Consider the following 27,543-nt stretch of genomic DNA (forward strand, 5'->3'; position numbering starts at 1 on the left):
ATTCTGCAAGCTGCTCTGGAACATCACCCTTTTCCACGCTCATGTAAAGTCCTATAAAATACCATGGCTTCTTAATTCATCACCTCTAGTCCAGCCACCACCACATGGCCACATCCTGTTTTGTAACAATGTTACTAAAGAAACCTTAAATTCCAACAACTGTCTCTGATCCCAATCTGTTCTTCTATGTCTCTCACTCAGGTATTCTAGTGTTCTCAGTTCTCTGACCTTATTAGGAAATCCAATACCTTGTTCCCTCCATATTTTTTCAATCTGCCTACTCTCTCCTACCTGGTAGAATAGTTTAATGGTATGTATGCTCCCAAAACTTAGATTTTCTGGGTTAAAGTCTTGGCTTCGCTACTTATTAGCTGTGACCTTGGTCAACTTATTTACCCTCTGCTTCAGTTTCCACATTTATTCAATACATTTTTCCTGAGTGCCCTCTCAGTGCCAATTCTAGGTGGTAGGGATCTGGCAGTGAACAAGAGAAAAAAAATCCCTGCAGTTTACATTCTAGTAAGAGGGAAAAACAGCATCATCTTCATGGGATTGTTAAAAACTTTAAAGGAAATATAAAACATAAAAATGCTTAGACCAGTGCATGACACAGCAGGCACTCAAACATCAGCTGCTACTACATTTCACTTTTTCTCCATCCAATGAAAATGCTCTGATGTCTTCTCAGCAGCTCCTCACTGGATATGCCTCAGCCCGCAGGGGAGCACAGCAGGGCCTGGGGAAGATAGAGATCTCTCCTCCCCAGCCACTGTGTGCCTTAAAATCATTATTATATTCTGTGTGCTATGTCCTGAAAAGGGCTATACAGCACTGCTACTGCCAATTTACACAATTCCTTTGCCTTACTGTTCCTCCAGTGTATCTCCACGGTGAAATACCATTCAACCCAACTATTTCGTGTGTGTGCCCACACTTGAGCACTGCAAAAGAAATGTCAAGAAACCCAAAGATTTCTACCACTATACATTTGAGGTCATTGAAGTCAAATAACCCTTCATCACTGCGATAAAACTTACTTTTATTTTCCCAGCTCTCTCTCCCATTTTCAGTACTTAAACTCTTATTTCTTCTTCTCCCAAACTTTTGACTCCTTCAGAACTCAATTTAGATGCCTCTGCTTCTGAGATGCTAATCCTAAGCCCCAAAGCCTGTATTATTAGTTTGCCCCTTTTAAAATTTCCCACATCCGCCCGGCCGGGCGTGGCTCAGCGGTTGAGCGTTGGCCTAGGACCCAGGCAATCAAGGTTCGATTCCCGGTCAGGGCACATGCCTGGTTGTGGGCTCGATCAATGACTCTCTCATCATTGATGTTTCTGTCTCTCTCTCTCTCCCTCTCCTTTCCTCTCTCTGAAATCAATAAAGATATATTAAAAAAATAAAATAAAATAAAATTTCCCACATCCAATTTACTCATAGTATATCACATTATGTTATTGCCCATACACCTATCTGTATCTCTACTAAACTTTAACTCCGAAAAGGACAGGAGCCATGTCATCTTTGAAACAGATTATAGAACTTCCTTCCTAGATTTTTAGGTGTTTCCCTCCCTTCCAACTGGTAGAAAGGTGTCCACTTACTATCTAAAATACATGTAATACCTGAAGATCAAAAAATTAACTGAAATATTCTCAAAAGGATAGCTGGCTTTACAAAACAAAAGAAATAGTTGGATATATTCTACTCTTAAAGGTATGAATATATATATATATATATGTCATTCCGGCATCAAGAAGTAGTGTTTAGCCCAGCCGGGTGTGGCTCAGCGGTTGAGCATCGACCTGGGATCCAGGCGACTGGGGTTCGATTCCCGGTCAGGGCATATGCCTGGGTTTCGGGCTCAATCAATGACTCTCTCATCATTGATGTTTCTCTCTCTCTCTCTCTCTCCCTCTCCTTTCCTCTCTCTGAAATCAATAAAGATATATTAAAAAAAAAAAAAAGAAGTAGTGTTTAGAGGCAAACAAAAGTTCATTTTAGATTAAAAGCAAAACATGGAATGGTATGATAGCTAAAACATAAACAAGCTCTACCATATACCCAATACAAAGTTAAAATAAATCCAGTCTTTAATTTTTAAATACCATATATATATATGTATATATGAACTGAAGAGCAACTCTTTCCCCTTCACTGACATTACAACAAACACACAGATTATGTATATTAAATACAAGGTAAATTTATCATACCTCTACATCTGAAACACTTCGGGGCTGAGCTTGGCATAGCATATTTAATAACTGCAAAATTAATTCTTCAACATACTGAAGAGCATCATCACTAGACTCAAGAGTTGGATGAACTTGACCCTGGACCTATAAACAAAAAGCAAAGTAATTAAAATGTAGGCTTGTTTCATCTAATTAAAAAAACAAAAATAATATATATATATATATATATATATATATATTTAATCCTCACCCAAGGATATTTTTTCCATTGCTTTTCAGAGAAAGTGAAAGGGAGAGAAACATCGATGTGAAAGAGAGACATCAATTGGTTGCCTCCAAGCACCCCTCAAACCTGCAACCCAGGTACATATCCTTGACCAGGAATTGAACCAGTGACCCTGGGGCCACACTGAGCCACATTGGCCAGGGCCAAATAATTTTTTTTTAATGTGGGTTTATACTCAAGAACATGGTCTGGCCCGGCCGGCATAGGTCAGCAGTTGAGCATTGACCTATGATCCAGGAGATTGCAGTTCAGTTCCCGGTCAGGGCACATGCCCAGGTTGTGGGCTTGATCCCTAGCAGGGGGCATGCAGGAGGCAGCCGATCAATGACTCTCTCCTATGGATCTCTGTCCCTTATTTAACTCTATCTTTCCTACTAAGCGATAAAATCCAAGAGGGGTATGTCTTATCTTATTCACCAAAATAACTCCACTATCTAGCACCGCGCAGAGCACATAATACAAGCGATAAATGTTTGTTGAACACAAAGTCTCCTTATATTAAAGAACACAAAATGGGTACTTTTGACAATCTGTGACTGTCCACGCTTTAGAAAGATAATTTGGTGGTCACTCATTCATAAATACTTCATAATCTTTATCTTCCTATTTTTTACCATTTTTTTGGAGGTACCTCAGGCCACTGGTCTCTGTAAAACTTACATTTTAATAACCAGCATGATATTCTTTACTTGCATCCCTTGGGGTCAACATTTTTCCTTTTAAAAAATGACTGAAGCCCGGCCGGGCGTGGCTCAGTGGCTGAGCATTGACCTAGAATCCAGGAGATCGGGGTTCGATTCCCGGTCAGGGCACATGCCCGGGTTGCGGGCTAGCCAGCAGATCAATGACTCTTTCATCATTGATGTTTCTATCTCTCTCTCCCCTCTTCCTTTCCTCTCTCTGAAATCAATTAAGATATGTTTTAAAAATAATAATAAAATAAAATAATAAAAAAATTAAAAATAACTGAAAATCAGTTCCAGGAGACAATATATGCTTCAAAACTATGTTCATTTCTCTAAGGGGAGGTAGAGCACTCATAGGATGAAAGTGCACAGTACTCACTGGCCAAGGACACTTAGTATAGTATTTTTCTTTTAAAAGTATTATGAGTGCATATGTACTTATTTACACATCTATGTATTTTTAACATATATTTTAAAAACTTGTTATATGGTACACTGTTTATAAAATTTCCTCATACACAGAGGCTGTCATTCCACATCTTCCTTCACCCATCAAATCTGGATTCTCTCCTTGTCTGTCTTCTCCCTTTTCTGTCTTTCCCCATCATCTCATTTTCTTCCAAATTTTAAACTATCTCCTGCGTGGATGATTCCAAATCTATTAGTTCTGACCTCTCTCCCAAGTATTAGAACCATACTTCAAATAAGTTGCTAGATATCTCCACCTACCCTACCAAAACCTCAAATACAATAGAAAAAAAGATAACTTAGAAAAGTTGAACAAGAAAAACTGTATCTCACCTAGAACTGTATCTCACAAATGTGGCGTGTGTGTGTGTGTGTGTCTGTCTGTGTGTCCGTGGGGGGGGGGGGGGCGGAGGAGAAATACACTATAGACAGCCCCTGGTTTCACAAGGATGTAGTCCTAGAAAATGTAGCTCTAATTGGGACAGGTTATATTCCTGTCCAAGGCTCCAGCATCACAAATGATCGCTAAAGATCTATAAAACCATGTAACATTAGAATTAAGAGGGGCTTTAGAAGTCATTTAACTCAGTCCCTCTATTTAGCAGATGAGAAAAAGGACACATACACAATCCTGTAGCTAACAGTAATCCTGTAAGTACTGAACCTGGGCCTCCTGGCATCTAGGCCAGAGCTCTTTCCACTAAACCCTTGATTTTCAAACCTGAAGGAGTCTGGGAGTGTCCTAATAGCCCCGTCAGCATAAGGAGTAGAAGGCCCATGAATTGTATCTATTTATATAATGGACTTCTATATAAAACGTGTCTTGAAATATGTTGTTATAATTAAACACTGGCATACCATCAATGCAAACACAGCACTACAATCTTTCCAATCTGAAAAGGTACAATGATCATTTTTTACCCATTTTTACACAAAGGATCACAATGTATTGTATGAAATTATAAATATAATAAAAATCCAACATAAAGCTAAAATGCTAGAGGTGTTAAAATAAAAATATTTAACAAGAAGTCTAATTAACTTTTAAAAACATTAAAGTCCTTTGAGGAAGTGGTTTAGGTACCCCCAAACACATCTTAGGAAGTGTTCAGGAAAGTGTATATTGATTAGATATATACATTTTTTTAATATATCTTTTTTTATATATATATATCTGTATTGACTTCAGAGAGAGGAAGGGAGAAGAAGAGACAAAGACAGAAACATCAATGATGAGTCACTGATCGGCTGCAGCCCGCAACCGGGGCATGTGCCCCGATTGGGAATCCAACCCCAATCACCTGGATCCTAGGTCGACACTCAACCGCTGAGCCATGCCCGGCCGGGGATATATATTATTTTTTAAACAATGTTTTTTGTTTTTCAAAGAAACCCATGGAAATAACATAATTTTTCATTAATATGGCTTCATCTCCCGCTGCTCTTCAATTTACATTTTATGCTGAGGCAATTCTGACTATTTGCAGCTTGCTGAAACATGGCAGGCAGTTTCATTCACATTGTTCCCCAGGCTTATTATTTCTTCTCTTACCCTTTCATCTACCTATTTGACTTTCAAAACCCAGAACCCACATCAATTTGGAAGACAGCCTTGTTTCTTGAAGGAAATTAAAAGTGCTACTCCAGTGAACACACAAATGAAAAGAAAACAAAACAGCTTTACTGCTGATATGGAGAAAATTTTAGTGGTCTGGATAGAAGATCAAACCAGCCACAACATTCCCTTAAACCAAAGACTAATCCAGAACTAGGCCCCAACTCTCTTCAATTCTATCAAGGCTGAAAGAGGTAATACAGCTGCAGAAGAAAAGTCTAAAGCTCTCAGAGGTTGGTTCATGAGGTTTAAGAAGAAGCTCTCTCCATAATATAAAAGCACGAGGTGAAGCAGCAAATGCTGTTATAAAAGCTACAGCATTATCCAGAAGATCTAGCCAAGATAATGAAAGTGACTATGCTCAACAATAGATTTTCAATGTAGATGCAACAACCTTATATTGGAAGAAGATGCCAACTAGGACTTTCATAGCTGGAGAGGAGAAGTCAATGCCTGGCTTCAAAGAAGGACAGGCCCGGCTGGCAGGGCTCACTGGCTGAGCATTGACCTATGATCCAGGAGATCGCAGCTCGATTCCTGGTCAGGACACATGCCCGGGTTTCAGGCTCCATCCCCAGTAAGAGGCGTGCAAGAGGTAGCCGATCAATGACTCTCTCATCATTGTTCTCTCTCTCTCCCCTCCCCTCTCCCTCTCTCTGAAATCAATGAAGATATATTTTTAAAAATTCATAGCTTTAAAAAAAAAAAAAACTTCCAAGGACAGGATGACTCTCTAGTTAGATGCTAATGCAGCTGGTGACTTTAAGTTGAAACCAATGTTCATTTACAAGTCTGAAAATCCTAGGACCCTTACGAATGATGCTAAATCTACTCTGCCTGTGCGCTGTAAATGGAACAACAAAGCCTGGATGACAGCACTTGTTTACAACATGGTTTTCTGAATATTTTAAGCCCACAGTTGAGACCTACTGCTCAAAACAAAAGATTACTTTCAAAATATTACTGCTCATTGACAATGCACCTGGTCACCCAAGAGCTCTGATAGAGATATATGAAATTAATGTTGTTTTCATGCCTGATAACATAACATATATTCTGCAGCCCATGGATCAGGAATTAATTTCAACTTTTAAGTCTCATTACTTAAGAAAAACATTTCATAAGGCTGCCATAGGCAATGAACCCTCTGATAGATCTGAGCAAAGTAAATTAAAAACTTTCTGAAAAGGATTCACCATTCTAGATGCCATTCAGAACATCCATGGTTCACGGAAAGAGGTCGAAATATGAACATTAACAGAAATTTAGAAGTTTATTCCAACCCTCATGGATGACTTTTAGAGGTTAAAGACTTCAGTGAGTAAGTAACTACAGATGTGGTAGAAACAGCAAAAGAACTAGAATTAGAAGTGGAGCCAGAAGATGTTACTGAACTGCTGCAATCTCACGATAAAACTTTAATGGATAAGGAGTTGCTCCTTATGGATGAGCAAAGAAAGTGGTTTCTTGAGATGGAATCTACTCCTGGTGAAGACGCTGTGAAGACTGTTGAAATGACCACAAATGATTTGGAATATTACAATAAGCTTAGTATATAAAGCAGTGGCAGGGTTTAAGAGAACTGACTCCAATTCTGAAAGAAATTATACTGGGCAAAATGCTATCATATAGCATCACATGCTACAGAGAAATCATTCATGAAAGAGTCAAATGATGCAGCAAACTTTATTGTTGTGTTATTTTAAGAAATTGCCACAGCCAGCCCAACCTTCAGTAACTGCCACCCTTATCAGTCAGCAGCCATCAACATGGAGGCAAGACCATCCAGCAGCAAAAAGATTACAACTCACTAAAGGCTCAGATGATATAAGGTAGCATTTTTTACCAATAAAATATTTTTATTAAGGTATGTACATTGTTATTTTAGATATAATGCTATTGCACAGTTAATAAACTACAGTATAGTATAAATGTACTTTTATATGCACTGGGAAACCAAAAAATTCATGTGACTCAATTTACTGTGATATTCGCTTTATTGTGGTGGCCTTGAACCAAATCCAAAATATCTCTGAGGTATGTCTGTATACAGATGAATCAAAAATAGTCCCTGCTCATATGGACCTAATACTCTACTCTGGTATGTAGAATCAAATGAACTATATATAACCACAGCAGTGAAATGCTATGGCTTAAAAACTAACTTGATAATGTTTATAATTCAAGTACATATAATTCAAATGTTAAGTTTGACAACTTGTATGACATAAAATTTTAGAAATTCAAATTCAAATATTTTTATTCATTGACGTTTATTAATAGCCAAATAAAACCTAATAGGTAAATAATGTATGATGCCACTGTTTTTCTAAGTTTCTGGACATTAACCTTTATCATGTCTTATATCTGTCAAATTGGGATCACAAGGTTCATTTATACAAGAGACTAATAAATTATTTTACTTCCTTAAAAACAAAAACAATACTTCAAACCTCTGACTGAAAAACATGGGCAATGGTAAATGTTTAAAGACAAGCAGAGCACCAATTCCTGAAATACACAGACTTTCAGAATTTGCTCTTTATCTTTCAAGGAAGATACTGTTAAGAGATTTCTTTAATAAACAGACAGAAGTAGTATTACATTTCCTATACAGATAGAATAAAAAAACACTTTTCTTCTATGAGATAGTGTTACAGCTAAAGTGTTCCATTCCATCTAAATGGTACTCAAAGATATTTAATAGATTCAATGATCCAAAATTATTCAAGGTTATACAGAATAGGTTGCCTTGCCAAATCTTATGACAGCCTTTTCAAGCCATCTACAGCTGATATTTACTGAGGGTGTGTGTGTGTGTGTGTAAGTGGGTGCACAATTAAAATACGCACTTAGAACTGGGTTTAAACTAGATGTGCGTTTTCCCTTATTTTCATTTTTCAAAAATGTTTTATACTTACATTCATTGACTGAAAATTTCATATACTTCTTTAAATGCAATTACTTTAGGTAATTTAAGTAAAATAAATGCAAAATTTTCATAAAAGAATAATAGCCGTGCATAAGAATTTCATATGATCATGACAGGAATTCTTTTAAGATAGAATCATGACATTCAACTAAAGATGCCACCCACTGAATTTTAAACCTTCCTTAAGGACTGCCTGCTTCTATTTGGACAGTTCATTTTGCCTCTAGTAATTTCTAAGATTCAGAAGCAACTTTGTTTGCTATTATTGCCAGATTCTGTGGAATCTGAAAAGCAAAGGGATTAGGCCTAAATCAATTCCTAGCTGTTTGATATCTGAGTCCTGTAAGTGTATTCAGAATCCCTTGGGTAAACTGCCTGAAAACACTATGTTGAATTCTGATGAATCTTTAATAGCCTTTTCTAGCTAATGGCTCTCTGAAGAATTAGAAAGGCTTCTAGACTGTATTTTGTCATATCCTGAGCCCAGATCTGCTACTTTTATTTGTAAATATAACAGGAGAATTTGAAATAAAACTGATATTCTCAAAACCTTTACAATAGTAGATAATAAAGATTTGGATTGTTAAATCTCTCAGTGTTAAGATTGTTTAGTTAATGTTTAATGTTTTAGATGCTTATATCTCCTCATTCTGAGGTTTATTTAAAAATCAAACCAGAAATCCTTTGCAAAAAATGTTTTAAAGATAAAAATGTTAGAGACTTAAATCTTTCCCATAAATAAAATAGACTAAAATATTTTCATTTCTTGGGGCCTGTTAATTAGCCTTTAGGTCCATGTATGTAACTTATGTAACAACCTCCCCCTCCCCCCCCAGCTCCTCTTATTTGCTGGGGACACAAAAATGAATGAGGACATGGCATCCACTTTTAAAGATTTCAGATCACAGAGGAGCCAGACATATAAACAATGACTTCACACAATGTGATGAGGCTAAAATGAAGTTAATATTTAAGGTACAGTGATAACCAAAAAAAGGGTGACTCTCGCTGATGGTGTACGAGGGGTATCAGAAGCCTTGACAAGTAAAACATACTTGAACTGCGGCATGAGGATAAATAAGGTACAGCAGGCGGCAGATAAGGAAGCAGGGTTTTTAGGAAAAGATCTAGCATATAAAAAAGACATAGAGGAGAAAAAAATGATATGTTGAGGAAACTACAAGAGTTGGACCAAAGAGTACCTGTGGGCAAAGCCAAGACTGGAAAAGGTGGGCTGGTACATCTTGCTAAGAAGTTGGACAGTGATCAGGAAAGCAAAAAGTAACTGAAGAGTTTTAAACAAGACACTGACATAATTAGATGTGTATGCTGAAGAATCTCTCAGCTACAAGGATGGTTTGCTATGAAGCATTCATATTAAAACTTTGACTGATGTTTAGTTTAAGTAAGTCTCTTCCCTTATCAATGGTGGAAGGGGATAAGACATGAAAAGAAGAAGAAAAAAAATCCCCTCAACTGGGACTCACTCAGTAAGTATTTATTGAAGGTCTACTGTGTACAAGATGCTATTCTAAATGTCAGAGTCTAATAGTAAACAAGATATACACAGTCCTGACTCTCGTTTAGCTTATTTTTAATAAAAAGAGGGCTCTAGCCTTTGGTTTTATTTTTTTAAAAATAGAATCTTATTTTAAACCTCAACCTACTGAAATGAGACATAAGTATAAGAGAGAAACCTCGTTCTCCCAACTTCTGCTTCCAGGTTGGAATTGTGCTGGTGGCAAATTCAAGCCCTATCAACCCTGTGATGTTCTTTGATGTCAGCATTGGAGGCCAGGAAGCTGGCCACCTGGAGACTGAGTTATTTGCAGACGTTGTGCCTAAGACGGCTGAGAACTTTAGGCAGTTCTGTACTGGAGAATTCAGAAAAGATGGGGTTCTAATAGGATACAAAGGGAGCACTTTCCACAGGGTATAAACGATTTCTTGATTCAGAGTGGAGATTCTGTTACTGGAGATGCCAGTATTGACTGGCGGCCATTTGCAGATGAAAGTTTTAAACTTAGGCACTCAGCTCCAGGCCTGCTTTCCAAGGCAAACAGTGGTCCCAGTACAATTCTTCATCACCTGCTCTAAGTGTGATTGGCTGGATGGAAAGCATGTGGTGTTTGGAAAAATCAGTGATGGACTTCTAGTGACAAGAAAGATTGAGAATGTTCCCACAGGTCCCAACAATAAACACAAGCTGCCTGTGGTGATCTCACAGTGTGGGGAGATGTAGTCCAGAGCAAGACTGAATCAGACTCCACATTTCTGCCATTGTAGGCCTGCCCTTGCTCTGGGTGATTGATGCTCTTGAGTAAAACAATCTGGATGGCTCTTGTTTGCTGTTGCCCTGTTTGATCAAGAGACCTTGGAAGTATCAGATTCAGAACCCAAGATTTTCTATGTTATTTACAGTTGGTAAATAAAGTTTTTTGTTTTGGAGGCGAGGTGGGAGAGTAAAAGAGAAGCTACAGATGTAGCTAAAGTATATCTAAGCTTTCTATGAATTGAAACACTACTTACAATAAATGAATGTCTTGTATAAACACATAACTTGTGGTTAATCCAGAAATATTATCTCTCCCCCATTAGAGCCAGGTCTGTATCATATCTATACTTCAGTATAACTACCCTGTCATCTGTTTCTTCCATTCCTTGCCTACTACCTTGCACCCTTATCCTGAAGCCATAGCCCCTAAACACACTGGGAAAATTCAGAGGAAGAAGAGTTCTACTCACGGAGTACTTATGAAATGAATGAATGAATCACACCGTTAAGTTTCATATAGTATTAGTTATATCATTATGAGTTAAACATACTTTGTAGGGTGGCCTGAGAATCTAATCACTGTTTATAATACTGCCTCTCATTTCAAGTCCCAAGCAATTCATAAACCAACTTTTGAAGCTCAACTCATTATTAAGTGGGAATTGGCAACATACCTAAATAATAACTTTTTTTCTTCTTAAAATAACTATTTATAATCTCATTGAAGCTTGACATTTAAAAATTGCCCAATACAGCCCAGCCTGTGTGGCTCAGTGGTTGAGCACTGACCCATGAATCAAGAGGTCCTCGGTTTCAGGTCAGAGCACACGACCAGGTTTTGGGTTCAACCCCCGGAAGGAATGTGCAGGAGGCAGCTGATTGATATTTCTCTCTCACTGATGTTTCTATCTCTCTATCTCTCACCCTTCCTCTATCTACAATCAATAAAAACATATTTAAAAAACATTTCCCAATACAAACATATTAAATAATCCTAAAATTTAACAGAATTAAGAGAAATGCAAATTAAAGGATCAATAAGATATCATATTACTCCAATCTGACTAGCAAACATTAAAATGATCAATAACACCTATTTTTGACAGCAATGCTAGGACAAGGTTACTGTATTACCTTGCTAGTAGAAATGCTAACTGATAACAGAGTTTTAAAAAAGTAATCCAGCCCTGGCCTGTGGGGTGCAGTTGGCTGGAGCGTCATCCTATTGAAAGGTGGTGGGTTTGATTCCTGGTCAGGGCACTTACCCAGGTTCAATCCCCAGTTGGGTGCATATGGGAGGCAATCAATCGATGTCTCTCTCTCTCCCTCCCTTCCTCTCTCTAAAATAAAATAAATAAATAAATAATCCAGCAACTACTATTAAAATTAAAAGTAAATATACCCTATGGCCCAGCAAACACATTCTTGGGAATTTATCCTATAGAACTAAAAGGATACATATACAAAGATTTTATTGCACCATTGTTCATAGCGATTAAAAAAATAGCAATAATGTAAATGTCCATCAGTAAGGGAATGTTTGAATAAATTATGGAATATTATTGTTATAAGCTAAAATTGTATCCCCTAAATTTTCATATGTTGAAGTCCTAATTCCCAGTACTTCAGAATGTGACTATATTTGGAGACAGTGTCTTTAAAGTGGCAATCAGTTAAAATGAAGTCATCTGGGTAGGCCATAATCCTATACGACTGGTGTTCTTATCAGAAGAGGAAATTTGGGCACATATTAACACAGAAGGAAGACCATGTGGAGACACAGGGAGAAGATATAGATCTACAAGACAAGGAAAGATGCCTCAGAAAAAAATCAACCTTGCCAACACCTCGATCTTGGACTTGTAGCCTCAATAATTATAATAAAATAAATTTCTGTTGTTTAAGCTTCCCAGTGGGTGGTTCTCTGTTATTTCAGCCCTGGCAAACTAACACAACTATGTAGCCATTAAAAAGAATAAATTAAGCCCTGGCTGGGTAGCTCAGTTGGTTAGAGTGCGGTCCTGATACTCCAAGGTTGCGGGTTCGATCCCTGGTCAGGGCACATATAAGAATCAACCAATGAATGTATAAATAAGTAGAACAACAAATCAATCTCTCTCCCCCTCCCACCAAAAAAAAAAAAAAAAAGGATTAGAGCTATGCTATTTGACAGATTTCCACAAGGTATTCTTGAGTAAGACAGAAAAACTTGAAGTACAGGAAGTGATCAACACACACACACACACACACACACGTGTATGTGTGTTTATAATGCATTACAGATCTACATTTGTACATAAACATGACAACATGGAGAAATATGGAATAATATAACCTAGGTTATTAACAGAGGTTAGAGGGTCCTGGCAGGGAAGGGGTGTGGTGTGTGTACATTAGCCATGGGAAAGGCAATATTCAAAGGACTTTCCCACAGAAAATAACTACACACACCAAATTCCAAACATGTATCAAGTGCCAAGTTCATATCATCTTTCATTTGTTTTGCTCTAAAAACAATATGTATGACCTTCCCAAACAAATTTTTTATTACTTTCTGTGATAACATAGTTCCCAACAATAAAACAAAGAACTGACTCAAGAAAAGAATCTCTGTTTTTTTAGTTCTTCTTCAAGCATGTTCTTAATCTTCACACTCAAGAGTCTTCCAAATGTGGCAGAGATCCCTTATCAGTGATGCCCCAACATACGTAGGAGCACTTTATAAAATTCACGTTTTATGTCCTGGCTGGTTTAGCTCAGTTGTTAGAACGTCGTCCCACAGGCTGAAGGGTCCGGGTTCGATTTCGGCTAAGGGCACGTACCTGGGTTGCAGGCTCAATCCCTGGCCTCCGGCCCTGGTCAGGGCACATGCAGGAAGCAACCAATCGATGTGTCTCTCTCACATCAATGTTCCCCCTCCACCTTCTCTCTCTCCACAGCCCCCCTTCCACGCTCTCTGAAAAGCAATGGAAAAAATATCCTCGGGTGAGGATTAAAAAGAAAAAGAGACATAATTTGTGGTGGCAATAATATAAAGGGGGGAGGACTGAGCTGTAGAGGAGCAAAATTTTGTGTGCTACCTAAGTTAAGCTAGTATCAATTCAAACTACATTGTTATAAATTGGGACATTAAATTTAATCCCCATGGTAACTATAAAGAAAATATCTAAAAAATACACACAATAGGAAATGCTTCACTACAAGAAACCAACAAGAAAAGAAGAAGGCAGCAGGAAATGAGAGACCAAAAAAAAGAATAAAATATTAATGCAAAATGTCAGAAGTCCTTCCTTACCAGCCATTACTTTAAATTTAATTGGATTAAACTCTCCAATTAAGGACAGAGATTGGCAGGCTAGATTAAAAGCTACCATCCAACCATATGCTGCCTACAAGAGACTCATTTTATACCCAAAGATACAAACAGGCTCAGAATGAAAGGACAAAAAAAGATATTCCATGCAAATAGTAAGCAAAAGAGAGCTAGGATGGCTATTTTAATACGAGGCAAAATAGGTTTTAAGTCAAAAACTGTTACAAGAGATAAAGAAGGACATTCTATGTTAATGAAAGGGTCAATTTATCAAGAATATAGAACAATTATAAACAATTAAGCACAAACAACAGAGCCCTAAAATATATGAAGTCAACACTGACTGAATTAAAGGGAGAAATAAAACAGTTCTACAATAATAGTTATTAGTTCAAAACACCAATTTCAATAATGGATAGGATATCTAGACAGAAGGTCAATAAAGACATAGAGGACTGGAACATTATAAACCACAATAGCCTAACAGACATATATATAGAACATTTCTCCTAATAACAGTAGAATACACATTCTTTTCAGGTGCACATGGAACATTCTCCAGGATAAACCATATGTTAAGCCACAGAACAAAGTCTCAATGATATCATACAAAGCATCTTTTCTGACCATAACAGAATGAAGTTAGAAATCAACAACAGCGGGAAAACTGGAAAATTCACAAATATGTAGAAAAGAAATAAAACATTCTTAAACATCAATGAGTCAAAGAAGAAATCACAAGGGAAATTAGAAATACTTAGAGAAAACACTTATAGGATACAGCAAAGGCAGTGCTCAGAGAGAAATGTATGGCTATAAATATCTACATTGAAGAGAAAAAAGACCTTAAATCAACAGCCTAACTTTACATATTGGAGTGCTAGAAAAAGAAGAATAAATTAAACTGAAAACTAGGAAATAATACAGATTAGAAATAAATAAAATAGACACTAGAAAAAAACAGAATTAATGAAACGAAAAGTTGCTTCCTTGAAAAAAATCCACAAAACTGACAAGCCTTCAATAGCCTGTCTAAGGAGAAAAAAAGAGAAAACACAAATAACTAAATTCAGAAATGGAAGTGGGGATATTACTACTCACCTCACAGAAATAAAACAGATTATAAGAGAATACTGTAAACAATTATACACCAACAAACTAGGTAACCTAGAACAAATGGACAAATTCCTATCAACACACATATTACCTAAACTTACTCAAGAAACTAAAAATCTCAACATATGCATAACAGGTAACTAAGTCAGTAACCAAAACCTCCCAACAAAGAGAAGTCCAAAAGCAGATGGCTGCACAGGTAAATTCTACTAAACATCTAAAGAATTAACACCAAACTTCTCAAACTCTACCAAAAACAAAAGAGGAAGAAACACTTCCTAACTCATTCTGTGAAGCCAGCATTGCCCCATACCAAAGGCAGGTAAAGATATCACAAGAAAAGAAAATTACAGGCTAATATCCTTTATGAATACAGATGCAAAAATCCTTAACAAAATACTAGCAAACTGAATCCAACAGCATATTAAAAGGATTATACAGCTTGACTAAGTGGGGTTTATCCCAAGAATGAAAAAGTGGTTAAACATAAAAAAACCTATCAATTTAATACACTACATTAATAGAATGAAGGGGGGGAGAAACACACATGATCACTCAATTAACTCAGAAAGGGCATTTGACAGAATCCAACATCCTTTTATGATTAAAAAAAAAACCACACACACACAAAACAACTCGTAAAACTAGCAACAGAAGATAGCTTTCTCAACATAATATATGGCATCTACGAAAAACCTACAGTTAACATCATACTTAATGGGGGAAACCAAAAACTTTACCCTAAGGTCGGGAATAATACAAGGATAGCCAGTTTCATCACTGTTATGCAAAATGGTACTAGAAGTCCTAGCCACTGCAATCAGACCAAAAAGGAAGGAAGGGAGGGAGGGAGGGGCATCCATAATGTAAAAGAAAAGTGAAACTATGTTTGCTTTTTGCAGGTGACATAATACTGTATACAGAAACATAAATACCAAAGAATCCACAGGAAAGTTACCAAAGCTAGTAAATTAATTCAGCAAAGTTGCAGAACAAAACCAACACATAAAAAACAGTTTTGTTTCTATACACCTGCAATGTACAATCTGAAAATTACTAATGTAATTCCATTAGCAACTAAAAGTATAATATCTAAAAGCATAAAATACCTAGAAATAGATTTAATCAAGGAGGTGACTTTTATCCTAAAAATGACAAAACATTGCTGAAAAAAATTAAAGAAGACCTACATAAATGGAAAGATATCCTGTGTTCATGGGTACAAAGACAATCAATATTGTCAATACTACCAAAACAGTCTACAGATTCAATGCAATCCCTATTAAAATAGCAATAACCTTCTTTTGTAGAAATGGAAATGCCAGTCCTTAAATTTATATGGAATTGCAAGGGGCCCTAAATAGTCAAAATGATAATAAAGAAGATACTTCCTGATTTCAAAACTTAATGCACAATGCTACAGTAATCAGTGTGGTGCTGTCATAAAGATAGACACATGGACCAATGGAATAGAATTAAGAGTCCAGAAATAAATTTGTGCCACTATGGCCAACTGATTACTGACAAAACTGCCAAGTCTATCCAATGGACAAAGATCAATCCCTTCACAAGTGGTACTAGGAAAACTGGATTTCCACATGCAAAGAAAGAAATTGGACACCTAACTCATACCAAATACAAAATTTAACCTAAAATGGATCAATAACCTAAATATAAAAGCTAAAACCATGAACTTCTTTGAAAAAAACTTAAGGGCAAATCTTCATGACCTTGGATTGGGCAATGGATTCTTAGATATGACACCAAAAGCACAAGCAATGAAAAAAAAAACAGTGAAATTGAACTTAATCAAAATTAAAAGCTTTTGTGCACAGGACATTATCAATAAAAGGCAACTTTTTGGTTGGGTTTGAATGAGAGAAAATATTTATAAATCACATATCCAATAAGGGTTTAATATCAAGAATATGTATGATCTCCTAAAACTCAACAACAAAAATACAAACTTATTTAAAAATGGGCAATAGACCTGAACAGACATTTATCTAAAGAAGATATACAAATGGACAGCAAGCATGTGAAAAGATGCTCAATATCACTAGTCATTAGGGAAACACAATACAAACCAAAAGCACAATAAGAGATAATTTCACACCAACTAGGATGGCAATTTAAAAAAAACAAGTGTAGGTGAGGATGTAAAGAAACTGAAACCTTCATGCATCACTAGTAGGAATGTAAAATGGTGCAGCTGCCATGGAAAACAGTATGGCAGTTCCTCTAAAAGCTAAACATAGCATTACCAAGTGACCCAGCAATTCTACTTTTAGCTATATACCCAAAAGAATTGAAAACAGGGACTTAAACAGATACTTATATACCAATATTTACTGTAGTATTATTCACAATAGCCGAAAGGTAGAAACAACTCAACAGAGAAATGGATAAACAAATGTGGTATATACGTACAATGAAATGTTTACCCTTTAAAAACAAAAATTCTGATACATGCTATAACACGAATGAACCTTAAAGACATTACGCTAAGTGAAATAAGCCAGACACAAAGGGATAAATATTGTATGATTCCACTTATAAAAAATATATAGAATAGCCAAATTCGTAGAGACAGAAAGTAGATTAGAGGTTACTAGGGGCTGGGGGAGGAGGAAGTGAGGAGTTATTACTTAATGTGTACAGAGTTTCTGTTTGGGGTGATGAAAAACTTTTAGTGGTGATGGCTGCACAACACTGAATGTAGTTACTGGCACTGAATTTAATATACTTAAAAATAGCTATATTTTGGTAAAATAAGATATTTTACCACAATAAAAAAAATTTTAAAGAGTTATTCAATATATGTACAGAAATCAGAATCCTACCCAAATTTTTACACAAAATATCTGCATGTAATTATCAGGGCAATCCATTACAAATTATTGGAACATACAGAGAAATCAACTTATGTGCAAATGGGTTAGATTATAAGTAAAATAGAAAATGGGATTTGTCTATATAGAAAAGAAAAACTCTGTTTCAGCAATTATAAAATAACTGAAATTTAAGTTAGCTTATTACAAAAAGTCTGCTAATTAAAAATAACTTTTAAAAAAAACCTCGACTTGTTTTATTATTTATTTTTAACCCTGAACCAAACAATATGAGGACTGATCCCATTTGCAATTGGGATGCTTTAACACACATGAGCAGATCACTTTTTTTTTTTTTTTATCACCAGATGTCTAAGTTTCATAAAAACAACAATTATGTTTTTAATTGTATAGCCATAATACTTGCCATATAATAAGTGCTCAACAAATTTAGTTGAGCTTTTATTAAATGCTTGCCATTTTAATAAGTGCTCAACAAATAAAACCAAACCAGTCAAAATCAGCAGGAAAGCAGCATTAAAGAAACTCTTTCAAAATCATCTTCTTGTTACAGTTTAAAAATGTCTTTAAAAATATCTGAGAAATTCAAGGGCCATAATACCAAAACTTTAAATTAGTTATTTTCTCTGATGTATATACCATCCTCAACTCCAAAGGGAAGGTTGCCAGAGTTTGACTTTATGAGAATTTCTTTTACTGATTTGTTTTCACTTGCCTTGGAGGTAGCCCAGCCTAAAAAGGAAAGTCAACAAGCAGTCAGTCATCTTTATGGCCGGATGCCTGGACTACTCAGGGTACTACTGAAGTGCTTAAAGTGTTCCTGATACATTAGTTCATATAGTAATAATATGGGTATCATTTGCATTGTTTTCTTTTGTCTCTATTGCTTTGTTTGTGGTTTCATACAAAGGTTTAATTATAAAATAAACTTCAATATGAAACTCAAACTTTATTTGATAACTACTAAAGCAAACTGTGTACTATTACTATCAATAATTAACTTTGACTTTTAGAACTTACCCTAAGATATATTTTTTTAATATAAGGGATTTGGGGAGAACAAATTACCCACTTTAAATGAATAATTTCAATTATTCTGAATCAGGCAATTTACAGCCAGAAATGACCCTCGCTGGCTATGAGAAGGAGCCTCTCAGATCTCTGACTACAGAGGGTCCCAGCTGGTGCATTCTGAAATCCATCACGTGTTTGTGTGGAGGCCATGCTTCTCACTGGCTGCTCCCAGTCAATGGCTGAGTACAGCAGGCATACATACTAAAGCAGGCATACATACTAAAGCAGGCATACACACTAAAGCAGGCATACACACTAAAGCAGGCCTATCCTGGGAGTTGAGGAATTCCTGTGACAGGCAACTTTCACTCAAGGACTTCCTGAGGTCTGGTGAACTTTTCTTAGAACTGCACAGCAGTGTAAGACACTTTCACCCAAAGTTCCTTCCTTCCTCACCTCTTTCCTTCACTTAGAGTCAGACTTGCACCACAGTCTGAGGACTCTCCTGACCTCCACCCTCATTTTCTCTCACAAGCACTTCTAACAAATTTCTTGCATGCTTGATCCCATCTTGGCATCTGCTTCTCCTTTGAAGTATACTTTTTAAAAAATCTGGCCATTTTAAATGAATCATTGCTAACATATATACATTTGCTTCCCTATTTGCTAAAATAAAATACACTGAACATGACAATTCCAATGCCTTTTGACTGGCGAAGACCTCAACTAAGTCCTACCTAACTCCATACATTAGTATTCTTGAGGGGATAGACTCAGAACCACAGGCAATTGAACAAATATGTACTGAACACTTGCTATACATGAGAAATATGCTAAGCATTATAGGGTATACAAAGATGAGTAGGAACCTATTCTTGCCCTCGAGTAACTCCCAATATAGAGGAGAGAAACCACATATACAAACAAACCTAAGTGCTAAAATTGAGGTATAAAGTATTAAGGAAATTAAGAAATTCATTTTACTTAGGGAATGGAGTTGTAGAAAGTCTTTGCAGAGGAGATGGCACTTGAAATGTACTTTGAAAGACTTTCAGTTTATTCCTGCCCCTAATTAACAACAATCCAACAAAGATGCCTTCCATGCTTGCCATACTTAGCTACTCCCAAAGTGTAACTCTATCCTATCACAGTTCTCTCTCAAACTCTTTCCCAGAGTACTGATGGTTTCTTGGTTCCCCTCCTGGCATGCCCCTCTCCCAGGGTTCCCTTTCATCACCATTACAACTTAGACTTCTAAGCCAGAAACCTGGGAATCAGCTTTGACTCCTCTCTCTCACTACCTGTCATTCAATCACCAATCTACTCCCAATTCTAAATCTATCCACTTTTCTCTATTCCCACAGCTAATGCCCTAGTCAAGACCACCATTATTCCTTCTGTGAACTGCTGAAAAAGTCTCCTAACTGGCCTTCTTGCCTACAGTTCTGCTGCCACTGAATCCATGCTCTACAGAGCAGACGGTGACCCTTCAAAATTCACATATAATTGCCAGTACCCTGCTTAAAACTCTTTGGTGGTTCTCTATTGCTCACAAGACAAAATGCAGTAACTTGGTTCACAAGATCTGGCCCCACATTCCAGACTCCAGCTATACAGGACTCTTAAAATGATGACCTCCTCTTGGACTCCAAGCCACCACAAATCCTTGGAATACGCTTCCTCCTGATCCTTACCTGACTAATTCCCACTTCTACTTACAATGTCACTTTCATCACTCCCAAATATAAACACACATGGATAGTCTCCTAACTTCCTATTGCCACCCCAAGACCTAATTACTTCTCTGTCCTTTCCTTTAGGATCTCCCTTTCCATTAACTACTGCTTTTAGAATTCTTACTTTTTTAATGCAAAACTTTTTCTTTTCTTTTCTTTTCTTTTTTTAAAGATCTTTATTGATTTCAGAGAAAGGAAAGGAGGGGGAGAGAGAGAGACAGAAACATCAATGATGAGAGAGTCATTGATAGAGCCCGCAATCCGGGCATGTGCTCTGACCGGGAATCGAACCACGATCTCCTGGATCCTAGGTAGATGCTCAACCGCTGAGCCATGCCCGGCTGGGCCAGAACGTTTTTTTCAAATGTAATCTTATGCAGAGCACCAATATGTAAAAGGGCTGAGCTTCTCAGCTTCAAGCAAGAGATTTGAAGCCCTCTTCATTCAGCCACCTTCTCTCCTACAGCACTTCTTCCCTGAAACCTAAGGTGCAAGACCATCAGGGCACCATTTTACTGTATTATACTGCCTACTCAAAGGAAGCAACACAGTATAAAGAGCTGTTTTTAAAGCTAGACAGACTTAGGTTCAAATCCTAATTCTACTCCTTATAAGATGTTGAGCAATTTGCCTCTCAGGATCCATTTCATTAGCTGTAAAATTCAGCTGTACAAATTATCACCTTGAAAAGTCAATGGGTAGAACAGAGAGAAGGAAGTAAACTACCAAGCAAAGTGACTAGCATACTGCCACACAGCAGGAACTCAATAAATTACTACCTGCTATGGTTTATCCAGGAAATGTAAAGTTGTTTTAACATTCAAAATTCAATCAATGTAATTACTATATCCATAAAATAAAGGAGAAAAACATTATCATCATTTTAACAGAAAAATCATTTGACAAAATTCAAATCCATTTATGATTTTTAAAAACTCTAAAACTCTCAGAAAACTAAAAATGGAAGGGGAAATCCTCAATCTGATAAAGGGCACCAATGAAAACTAACAACTAACATCACACTTAGTAGTGAAATAAGACGTTTTTTCCCTTAAGAATGGGAACATGGTAAAGATGACCACTTGTATTGGAGATCCTAGACAGTAAAATAAGGCAAGAAAAATAAATAAATAAATAGGCTATTTGCAGATGACATAATTATGTAAAAATAAAAAATTCTATGGCCCAGCCGGGCGTGACTCAGCGGTTGAGCATCGACCTAGGATCCGGGAGATCCGGGTGCGGTTCCCAGTCAGGGCACATGCCTGGGTTGTGGGCTAGGCAGCCGATCAATGACTCTCTCATCATTGATGCTCCTATCTCTCTCTCTCTCCCCCTCCTTTCCTCTCTCTGAAATCAATAAAGATATGTTAAAAAAAAAAAATTCTATGGACTTTATAAAACAACTACCAGCAAGGTCAAAGAACACAAGTTCGATAAACAAAAACTGGCTGTATACTTATGTACTCATATCAAACAATTAGAAAATAAATTTTTAAAACAATTTGCAGTAGCATCAAAAAACAAAATACTTAGGATTAAACTTAACCAAAGATACATAAGACTTTTACACTAAAAACCACAGGGTTGCTGAGAGAAATTAAAAAGTCTAAATAGCCCTGGCTGGTGTTCCTCAGTGGTTAGAGCATCGGCCCCCACACAGGAAAGTCTCAGGTTTAATTCCCGGTCAAGGGCATCTATGGGGTTGTGGGTTTGCTCCTAGCCCCAGGTCAGGGCACCTGCAGGAGGCAATCAGTCAATGTCTCTCTCTCACATCAATGTTCCTGTTTCTCTCTCTCTCCCCCCTCACCCCCCTCCCACTCTCTCTGAAAAGCAATGGAAAAAATATCCTCATGTGAGGATTAAAAAAAAAAAAAATAGTCTAAATAAATGGAGAGATATACAATGTTCATGGATCCAAAGATTTAATATTATTAAGATGTTAATTCTCCCTAGTGATCTATCTATAGATTTAATGCAATCACAATCAAAATCTCACCAAGATTTTTTTGGTAGAAATTGACAGGCTGGTTCAAAATTTATATTGAAATGCAAAATCCAGAAACACTAAAAAATATTTTAAAAGAACAAAATTAGAATACTTACACTACCTAAGATTTACTATAAAACTACAGTATCCAATAGTGTGGTACTGGAGTAGAGATAAATAAATAGATCAGTGGAATAAAATGGAGGGCCTAGAAATAACACATTTAAATACATATTTACATAAATAAATATTACATATATTGACTTAATTTTCACAAAATCTTATTAATACAATCCAAGAGGGAAAGTCTCTTCAACAACTACTAAAATAACTACATATCAGCATTAAAAAATGAATCTAAATTTCTACCACATATTATACACAACAATTAATTTGAAATGGAGGGATTATGTAAGATAAAACTGTAAAGCTTTTAGAAAACATCATTAGGAGAATAACTTCATAACTTGATGGCAGGCAAGGGGTTCTTGGACACAGAGAGCAATAACCTTAAAAGAGAAAAACCTGATCAATTTGATCAATATTAAAAACTTCTACTCATCAAAAAAACAAAACAAAACACCATTAGGAAAATGAACAGCGAGACCAGAGTGGTTCAGTTGGCTGAGTGTTTGTCCTGTGCACTGAAAGGTTGCCAGTTAGATTCCTGGTCAGGGCACATACCTGGGTTTCAGGTTCAATCCCCAGCTAGGGCATGTACAGAAGGCAACCAATTGACGTTTCTCTCTCTTTCTCTTTCTCTTTCTCTCTCTCTCCCTCCCTCCCTTCCTTTCTCTCTCTAAGCGTGTCCTCAAATGAAGATTAAAAAAAATTTTTTTAAGAAAAATGAACAGACAAGCCACATGCTAGAATAAAATATTTTCCTGATAAAGGACAGTTATCCAGGATATATAACTCAATACTAAATACTCTTACAACTAAATACTAAAAAGAAATAACAACTCAATTTTTAAAATGTGTAACAGATTTATGCAGATACTGCCCAAAGAAGATACACGAATGATCAGTAAGAACATGAATAAGGCTCAGTGGGTAGAGCATCAGTCCACGGACTGAAGGGTCATAGGTTCAATTATGGTCAAGGGCATATACCTTAGTTGCACTGGGGCACATGTGGGAGGCAACCAATCCATCTCACATTGATGTTTCTCTCTCTCTCTGTCTCTCCCCCTCCTTTCCACTCTCTAAAAATCAATGGAAAAAATATCCTCAGGTGAGGATTAACAACAACAACAAAAAGGACATGAATAAGTAAGTGTTCAATGTCATCAGGATAATGCAAAATAAAACCACAATGAGCTACACTACATACATCACAGCGACTAAAACTAGACTAATAACACCAAATATTGGTAAGGATGTGGAACAACTGGAACTCTCATACATTGTTGGTAGGAATGCAAAATGGGTACAACCACTTTGAGAAAAGGTCTGGCAGTTTCTTATAAAACGAAATAGACACTCCATGCAACATTTCTCCTGGTATTTACCCAAGAAAAATGAAAACATCTGTCTACAAAAGAAAAATACTTGTATAAGAATATTCAAGGCAGCTTTACTCATAACAGCCCCAAACTGGAAACCTCCCAGGTAACCATCTACTTGATAAATGACTGACATTCATATGATAGAAAAAAGAACTGAATTCTTGATAAACACAACCTCAAAAGCCTTACCAAAAATATATACTGTATGATTCTATTTATATGACCTAGAATAGATAAATCTATGGCAGGATGATAAAAGATCAGAACAGCATTTGCTTCTGGGAGGTGGGGGTAGTGAATGACTAACATGAAGGAAATGTCCCAAGTGATAGTAATGTTTGATATCTTGGTAGAGGCTTGGGTTGCACTGAATTTTAAAAACTCATTAAATGGTAAAATTAACTTTTGTATATTCCAATGTATATAAATTTTACCTAGTAAAAAGAACCATAAACAAATACTGAACTCCAGTTAATTACATGAACGCTGAAATGTTAGGAGTAAAGTATACTAATGTCTGCAACTTACTTTGAAATGCATCAAAACATAAGATGGATTGGTGGATGGATAGAGGGATGGATAAGCATGTGATAAAGCAAACACAGTAAAATATAAATTATAGAATCTATGTAATGGGTATACAAATTGTATATGTGTTTACAAATCTTTCAACTTTTCTGCATATTTAAATTTTTCATAAAATATTGAGTAAAAAACTTGGCTACAAGACAAAAATATTTTTAAATGAAGTGCATTTTTTTTGTATTCTATCTACAGCTATAATAAAAAATACATTATGGGAGTGGGGAGTAGCTGCCACTTTTGTTATTATCTGGTTAAAGCATCCTCACTGCTGTGATTTCTGGACCTCCCTGCTACTGCTGGAACACAGTCTCCCTCTCTACTGCGATATATACATAATCCCTGCGGACTTCATCATCATCCAGGTACGCAACTCATCATTCCATACACCAACTTCAGAGCTTCTGATTATCTAATCTCCTTCACCTCTGGAATCTTAAAACTCTAAAATACAATCATCATCACCTCTCACCATAGTCCCCTGTCTGCTGCCATTACCCTCCTCTTCCAATTTATCAGATTTTTAGCCTGGCCTGCATGGATCAGTGGACCTATGGTCCAGAAGATCTTTGTTCGATTCCCAGTCAGGGCACATGCCCAGGTTTGAGGGTTGTGGGCTTGATTCTGGCGTGCAGAGGCAGCTGATCAATGACTCTCATCATTGATGTTTCTCTCTCTCCCCTCCCCTCTCTGAAGTCAATAAAAACATATTAAAAAAGAAAAAGATTTTTAGTCCCTACTGCAGTCACCTCCAACCAACTATCCCTCTCTACCCATTAACTAATGAGTGCTGCTAGAGGAAAATCTCACAACTATGAGACCAATGAATTCTACTCCAAATTTATGGTCTCCACCCTCCACACTGCTCAGCAGTTCCTTTCTACTTCACTGGCTGGCTCCTTCTGCACAATCCAGAGCAGCAATTCCAAAATTTTATCATGCTTCTTAAACTCCTTACTCATTTCTCTTCGCTCTATGTAAAGAATCTTTCCTTTCATTTCATCATGAAAATAGAGGCTACCTAGCATGAACTCCCTGCTCTTCAACCTACAAACCCATCTTTATCTCTTTCCCTCCCATTTCAGAAGAACTGATGTCATCACCCTTGCCAGAGGTAGCATAATATTGTGTTTAAAAATGCAGACTCTGTGACCAAATTACCCTTTCCAAACCTCAGTTTCCTCTCTTGTAAAATGGAGGCAATAATGGTATCCTATGAGAATCAGAGAACATGTAAGGCACTTAAAATAGTACAGCAAATAGTTTGAGGCAAATTTCACGCTTGTGTTCCTGAGCTCATCCCCCCCTTGTTCAGTATTTCACCAGCATCTTCCATCAGCTCCTTCCGCAAAGGCTCCTAACATACACCAGTTTCTCTCACCTTCAAATAAAAACACAAGCGTCTTCCCCAACCTTGAAGCCCCTTCTTGCCACAGAAGTCTCTCTTTTCCCTTCATTTCCAAGCTTCTAGAAACAGTAATCTGAAAAATGCCATCTGTCCTTGCTATTCCTTTTCCATGCTCTTCCACCTCCTACCCTCACACTGAAACTGCTAGAACATAAGTGACCCTTTAGCTGTCAAGTCTAAGTTTTCAGGTACCTCATTTGACTTTTCTGCAGCTCACAGGTTAATGACTCTTCTTGAAACTCTTTTCTTTCTCAGCCTTTCAGACCCTAGAGGCTCACTTTCCCCTTGACTCCTTCCTTCCTAACCTCCTCCGCTCCCCCCACACACTGGTACATGCTCTTCCCCGAGTTCTAATGCCAGACCTATTTCAGTCCTACTTCTAATCATTTTTGTGGGCAGCCTCATCTACTTTTTTAAACACCTTATTTGAAGAACAATTTACATACAATAAATTGCATATATCTGAGCTGTACAATCTGTTAAATTTTAACATAGGTAGATACCCCTGAAACTATTGGCGCAATTCAAGACAAATGAGCATAAAAGCTTCCCCTCTAAAACAACTACTAACCTGCTTTTTCTCATAGTAGATTAGTTTGCATTTTCTAGAATTTTATATAAATAGAATTAAACAGTATACACTCTTTTTTGTCTGGCTTCTTTCATTCAACTTAATTATTTTGACGTCCAGTCATGTTGTCATGTGTGTCAGTGTTTCATTCTCTCTATTGCTGAACTGTATTCCAATATTTGTTTATTCATTCACCTGTATGAACATTTGGGTTGTTTCCAATTTTTTTGTTGAACAGAGCTGCCATGAACATTTATGTGTAAGCCTCCATATGCATGTATTCTTGTGGCTTTATGTACACACCTAGAAGTCCCAAATCTGATTCGCCAGGTGCTGACAACCAACTCCCAGTTCAACAACTCCACCTGGATAACCCGAAAGGACTTTCAAATCAGCATGTCCACAGCTCATCTTGTTAGGGCATTCTCTCCACCCCAACAACAGGTTTTCCTCCTACATTCTCTCTCCTGACTGAAGGCACTCAAACCAAAAGCTTAAGACTCTTTCTGCTCTCCTGACACTTCCCCCAGTCACTCCATGAGTTACTAGGTCCTGTAATTCTGCCTTTTAAACATCTCAAATGAAATTCATCCCATTTCCACCCCAGTTCAAATGCACTCTTGGTTCAAAGGCACATCGTTTCTTGGCTGAACTAGTAAACTGCTCCTTACCTAGGGTCTCCTTCTTCTCCAATCTACTTTGTATTCTATGGCCAAAGAGAATTTTCTGAAATTCAAATCTGATGTTACTCCCCTATTTAAAATTCCTCAGTGACTTCCATCCCCTCAAGATAAAATTCAAACTCCTCAGCTTAACATACAAAACATTCTCTATAATCAGTTTCCTCTCCAAAGTCATCCTCTGCAACTTCCTATCACGTTCTAACTTTGTCATTTCTGGATGATGTCATTTACCTTTTTATTCTTAGTTCTGAAGGCAATGCTTGGTCTGTAGTAGGCATGATACAGTTGTGCAATAAATAAGACAGAACTTAGA

The 27,543-nt window shown here is 36.9% G+C and overlaps 1 protein-coding gene and 1 pseudogene across 6 annotated transcripts in view; one reads left to right on the plus strand and one right to left on the minus strand.

Annotated features, from left to right (window-relative positions):
* SOS1 (SOS Ras/Rac guanine nucleotide exchange factor 1) overlaps positions 1-27,543 on the minus strand; it is a 108,503-nt gene that overhangs the window by 76,530 nt on the left and 4,430 nt on the right. For all 6 annotated transcript variants that reach the window (XM_087823492.1, XM_087823491.1, XM_087823493.1 and 3 more), the window contains exon 2: positions 2,214-2,339. In XM_087823492.1, coding sequence (XP_087679618.1) covers positions 2,214-2,339 — 126 coding nt within the window. The remainder of the gene's footprint in view (positions 1-2,213; positions 2,340-27,543) is intronic.
* On the plus strand, positions 9,348-10,424 carry LOC107541763 (peptidyl-prolyl cis-trans isomerase H pseudogene; annotated as a pseudogene).

This window comes from Miniopterus natalensis, chromosome 13 (genome assembly GCF_054644295.1).
Source record: "Miniopterus natalensis isolate mMinNat1 chromosome 13, mMinNat1.hap1, whole genome shotgun sequence".
NCBI lineage: Eukaryota > Metazoa > Chordata > Mammalia > Chiroptera > Miniopteridae > Miniopterus > Miniopterus natalensis.